Genomic DNA, 6,000 nt, shown 5'->3' with positions numbered 1-6,000 from the left:
AAATTCATTGCTAAAAATGTGTGGGGACCCTGGAATTGTTATGCCTTTGCTTTGTGTCATAGTACACTAGGTTTATGACATAATCAGGCTAGTTTTACCATTAACGACAGACGTTTATAGCATGTCATGTACAAACCAATGAGAAACTGGTGAAAATTATATAAGCCAGCCATTTCCTGGTGAGGTGTGGGGGTGTGGGGGTATAAGTTAACATAATTTCCTGTTTACTGTGTTTGGGGGCAGTACAGCCAGGAACTTCTGAGGTTTGTCTTGATAAGATGGAGACGATAAAGCACCTCGTTTTCACGGTGTGCTTTTTCCCCTCTTAAAAGGGACAAATCCGTGCCATCAGAAAAATGTAGTCTTCTAGTAGACACAAAGTTAGCTGATGTGCAGGACCTCCAGGTAAACCAGAAGCTGTCTGAAAAGGAAAATCCTGAAGAACGGCATGTAGAGAGAGAGAGAGAGAGAGAGAGAGAGAGAGAGAGAGAGAGAGAGAGAGAGAGAGAGAGAGAGAGACAGACAGACAGACAGACAGACAGACAGACAGACAGACAGAGAGGGGAGAGTTGTGGTGATGTGCGTAAAAAACAAAACAAGAAAAGAAAAGAAACAGAATACCACAGTTGTTGTTTTTTCATATTTTCAAATGCTAAATTGTGTATGGTGTATTTTTTGAAGAAGTTTTGTTTTGTTCTCCATCTTGCAGTGGCCTTGGGGATGCCAACCTTTCAGGTTGATATCGCAGAAGAAAATCCATCCTTACCACAAGGAGACCACAGTCCTGTTGTTGCAGACTGGGTTCCAGTGCAGGGTCATGTGGAGGTGGAGGTAAATGGGCCACCGGTCATACTAAGCCCAGAAAAGCAGGACAAATCCGTGCCATCAGCAAAATTGAGTCTTCTAGTAGACACAAAGTTAGCTGATGTGCAGGACCTCCAGGTAAACCAGAAGCTGTCTGAAAAGGAAAATCCTGAAGAATGGCATGTAGCAAAACAGCAGGAACCAGAAGTACAAGAGCAGTCAGTGTTAGATGCTGAAGTTTTACCAGAGGTTGCAATAGAGACAGAGGCTCAGTTGGATCCAGAGAATCAGGAGGACCCAGAGTTTAAGATGGACCCAGAGTTTCAGATGGATCCAGAGTTTCAGGTGGATCCAGAGTTTCAGATGAAATACGTCCAGTTGGATCCAGAGTTTCAGGTGGATCCAGAGTTTCAGGTGGATCCAGAGTTTCAGATGAAATACGTCCAGTTGGATCCAGAGTTTCAGGTGGATCCAGAGTTTCAGATGAAATACGTCCAGTTGGATCCAGAGTTTCAGGTGGATCCAGAGTTTCAGATGAAATACGTCCAGTTGGATCCAGAGTTTCAGGTGAATCCAGAGTTTCAGGTCGATCCAGAGTTTCAAATGAAAGATGTCCAGTTGGATGCAGTGTTTCAGACGGACCCAGAGTTTCAGATGAAAGAAGTCCAGTTGTATCCAGAGATGGACAAAGAGGTTCCAGTAGAGTCAGAAGTTCAAGTGGATCCAGAATTTCAGGAGGACGCACAGTTACAGTCGTGGCCTGAGTATGAGATGCACCTTGAGCCTGAAGTGGAGACTAACCTGGACTTTGAGGTGGGAAAAAGTCCCAGCGAGGAAGATTACATGATGGTAGAGGAACCAATCGTGGAGTTGAAGCCACTCTCTGAGGACATCATGATTGGAGAGAAACTTAACAACAAGGATGAGTTGCCACAGGACGATCTGGCTTTAGAGCCACAGTTTCTTCACAGTTTCATGGAACTGGAAGATAAGGGGCTTGCAGGTGAAGAATCAGTCATGGAGGCAGAGCCTGAGTTCACTAATGAAGTCCTTGAATATCAGCCGGTCATGATGGATAAGGAGCCAGTGATGGAACTGAACCAAGAAAGAAGGGCTTTGCTAGAAGAAGAGGGGGAGTTAGCTATGGAGAGTGAGTTCCTAGCAACACACACACACACACGCACGCACACGCACGCACGCACGCACGCACGCAATGGGTATAAGTAACAGCGTCTCCACCATATGGTGGCTGCCAGTTATAGCAGAGAAAGCACAATACTTTGCCAGCCTTTTGGCCCGAGTTGTTGAAACCCTCTAACAACCAGTCTGTAGGTATATCTGGAGAGTGAGTTCCTACCAACTCACGCACGCACGCAAGCACACGCGCACACACATGGTGGACACACACTGATGGACAGAGAGAAAAAGAGAGAGCTATTAAGAAAATGCAATTCCATCTCTTAGCCACAGGGCGGGAGTCTTGCAACGGTGTAGTCTTTGAAGGGAAATGTTACCAGTTCTTCAAAGGGCCAAAGCAGGCTGCTGATGCCGAGGCAAGTGACTTTCACATTGTTATATTTTGTCTTTATGCAAAACACTACTAGCACTATATCCACAAGTGAATCATAATCTAATCTTTAATCTACTCTTCTCCAGTTCTTCTGCCAGAAACAATTCCCCAAAGGCCATCTTGCCTCCATCACAAACCAGTATATTCACAGACAAGTGATGAACATGATGCTTCAGTACAATGGGGCATACAAACGCACCTGGGTTGGAGGACTACGCTACCTGGAGGTGTGTGTGTGTGTGTGTGTGTGTGTGTGTGTGTGTGTGTGTGTGTGTGTGTGTGTGTGTGTGTGTGTGTGTGTGTGTGCGTGCGTGTGCGCGTGCGTGTGCGTGTGCGTGTGCGTGTGCGTGTGCGTGTGTGCGTGTGGGAGTGTGTGTGTGTGTGTGTGTGTGTGTGTGTGTGTGTGTGTGTGTGTGTGTGCAGTGTGCGCGCGTGCATGCGTGCGTGTGTGTGAGTGTGCGTGTGTGCAGGCATAGCCTGTGTAGCCTACATACGTATGTCTGTACACACAAGTGCGCAAGCCAGAGTGCATGTTGATATGATATATTGTCAACAAAGCATAAAATACACTGCATTGTTATTGCTTATATTTCCTTCTTAAATTAAATTACACAGTAAAATCCTCATCATTACTTTTTAACTCAGAGGGTGTACAAATGTTACCAAATGGACCAGTCTCAGAGTTAAATGACACTGAGGATTTTACTGTGTAGCAGCATGTGCATGCCTATAGAATGAATAACATAAGCCTGTATTTATCTCATCTTATCTGTCAGACTGGTCGCTTTATCTGGTTGGATGGTGCCCACTGGGGCTATGCTGATTGGCTGCCTGGTGAACCCAATAACACAGCAGATGTAGAGGACTGTGTGGAGCTGTTGGCAGCTGGTATGTCTGGTACGTCTTCACAATACTGTTGATCTCTGTCCTGCACATGTACTTGACACTGACCTGTGTCTTATTCATTCTTATCATGTCTTATTTTATTTATTTATCAATATTTGTTCAATAATGTTCTTTGTTCCTACTATTCTTCAGTTTACTTTTGAACTATTTTCAAATTATACTGCTTTATTCAATTGTTTATGTAAAGGGTTTTAACAACTGTGTTATAATAAAAAAAATCTTTATAAACAAAGATGATGATTATGATTATGGTTATTATATTTCAACTTTCTGCTGCTGTATTTCTGATCCACAGTTTGTGTGTCTTTTTCAGGAAATGGGAAATTCAATGATATGCCGTGCTGGGACCTTCGGGCGTTCATTTGTTCCTATCCTCTTTAGAAACAATAGTGAATGAGTAGAGAGTGTACTTCAAACCTTAAAATCGACTCCCACAACCTCGAATGTTAGAGCTTCCTCTGTCACTGTTTTATGTTTTGTCAAACTAACATCTTCAGTCACAGTTGGCAGCCTCAGAAATATGTCTGCCACTTTTGCATATACTTGGTATACTCAATCTGTGGAACTTTTAGTAACATATTTAATTAAATAAAAACAGTATTTGCTTTGTTTGTAGCATGCAGCATTCTGTAAATAAAGTAATAAAGACAAGAATATTGTTAAGATTGTGCTGTGATGACATGCTGTATGTCCCTTTACTGTGTTGTTCTGTTCTGTTTGGCACTTAGTTCACCATTTGGTTGTGCTCAGGCTTTGGATGAGAGTGTTTGCCAGAGACAACAACAATAAAAATGTGTACATCTGTAGTTTACACTATTGAATCATAACACATAAATGGCATCCTGTCCTGATATCGCCCCTGGTCTGTTGTGCAGGATCAGGAAAGAGCCCCTCTGGCATAGAAGCTGATCTTCACCTGTGACAACAATCCTTTGGTCTCAAAGACTGCTCACAGCCAGATTTTACATTTAGAGCTCATGGTTTGCTTGACTGTTTTATGGATAATTGTGCCTGATAAATGTTCCTGTATGAATGTAGCATTGTGTGCTGCAGTGCTGCTGTATTCCAATATGCACCTCCCCTTCATCATTAGAGAAGCTTATCACCCATTAACTTTCCCAGTAAGCCTGAAGGGACCCACATGTTGCTGTGCGGGTATGACTCATTTTCCATTGTCCGCAATGTCCACCACAGCCTTTTCATGATCTACTGAGATGGAGGTGGGGATTAGCAAGTCTCAAGTGAAGACTGACTATGCTTTTACCCTTCTATTTTAATTGCCACTTCAGATACACACCCACACATAGACAATCTTGTTTTATATGACAACCCAAAGAGTCAGTCATACATAAATCTATAAATGAGTAGGCTATAAATCAAGACAGTACACACTGTCACATCACCAAAGTAAGTAAGTAAAGTGGATTTAATGAGAAGCAATCCGATTGTTCTTCTACCAGGAAATGTGACTTTTATTGCTCCAGTATATTACTGGACTTCTACTGTATGTGCAGAAGGAGCTTTACGATGCATTAGCCTACACGGGCGCAGCTACAGTATAGAATTTAATAGTATTTTTAGACTGAGCGCATAATCTGATCTGGTTAGTCACAGTTGCTAAAAGAACATATGTGTCAGTGTCAAACATTAAAACGGGTGGTTTGATATCTTGACAGAGTGTTTAACTCTGAGACCCTTGTGGTCTTATTTTTCCACTCTCAGAGTTAAACTAACACTCAGGATTTTGACGTGTAGATGGGACTGAGTCAGTGGTACTTCACAGTTTACACTGTGTCACTTCAGGACATGTTCTAGCTTCATGAGTAACTTGTGTGAGAGAGAGAGAGAGAGAGAGAGAGAGAGAGAGAGAGAGAGAGAGAGAGAGAGAGAGAGAGAGAGAGAGTAGGACAGAGTGTGTGTATTCATGCACAGGGGTGGCAGGGGGATGTATCCTGACACAGCTGTCCCTGAGTGAGCGACAGTGGGTTTACAAACATAATCAGTGGATTAAATACCACTCCATTCTCATTCAGTCATGAACTTTTCACAACAGCATGGGTTCTGCCTGTAGTAGCCTACACAGACTGGTCTATTCTTAAACGGCTTGTATATTTGGAAACCAAATCATTTAACCATTCCTCTTTGAATAAATACTTGAACCAGTTGAACACCAGCATCCATATTCTGGAAGGAATATTGGACAAAAATGCAGATCTAAAAGCTCACAATACAAGGGTCCATTACAGGTTGGGAGCCTGTTGATCTGCTATTTTTGGCGAAGAGATTTGGTGTAGACGGGGGAAAGCGGTCCAAGTACAGAGCCAATGCAGGTCCAGTTTATTTAGTCTAGAGGGTTTAAATAAAACAACCAACCATAGACTCCCTGTTCCCAAGATTCTTACCTCAATATCTCAATTTGGACTCAAAACCTCCTCTGTCAAGCCATTGAAAATGGGCTCTAAAGAAGGAAATGGCATGCTGATGTTGCATACCTAAAATAATAGATTCTGATTTGTTTTCTTTTCTTTTTAAGACCACAAAAGGCAACAAATGCAGCTTATTAACAGACTGTGAAATATTGAGTGGGACAAGGGATATGTGAAAATATAAAAGAGGCTTTGATTTAATTTGATTTATCTAAAGAATGTGACTCGCACTCCCACCCCTGTGCATCAACTTTCCACCAGGCTCTCCTTTCTGAGTGCCAATGCCCCCTCACC

General features: G+C 42.7%; 1 protein-coding gene across 1 annotated transcript; it reads left to right on the top strand.

Moving 5' to 3' along the window:
* The first annotated feature begins 2,468 nt into the window (after positions 1-2,468).
* On the top strand, positions 2,469-3,730 carry LOC311064781 (C-type lectin lectoxin-Enh2-like). Its single transcript, XM_084084721.1, has 3 exons — positions 2,469-2,601; positions 3,151-3,262; positions 3,594-3,730. The coding sequence occupies exons 1-3, from the start codon at positions 2,533-2,535 to the stop codon at positions 3,659-3,661; spliced, it is 249 nt and encodes an 82-aa protein (XP_083940847.1). The 5' UTR covers positions 2,469-2,532; the 3' UTR covers positions 3,662-3,730.
* The last annotated feature ends 2,270 nt before the right edge of the window (positions 3,731-6,000 follow it).

Source organism: Gymnoscopelus microlampas (genome assembly GCF_963454915.1).
Source record: "Gymnoscopelus microlampas genome assembly, chromosome: 17".
Classification (NCBI taxonomy): Eukaryota; Metazoa; Chordata; class Actinopteri; order Myctophiformes; family Myctophidae; genus Gymnoscopelus; species Gymnoscopelus microlampas.
Note: the sequence above shows the minus strand (reverse complement) of the source record. Positions and strands in the feature narration are given on the sequence as shown.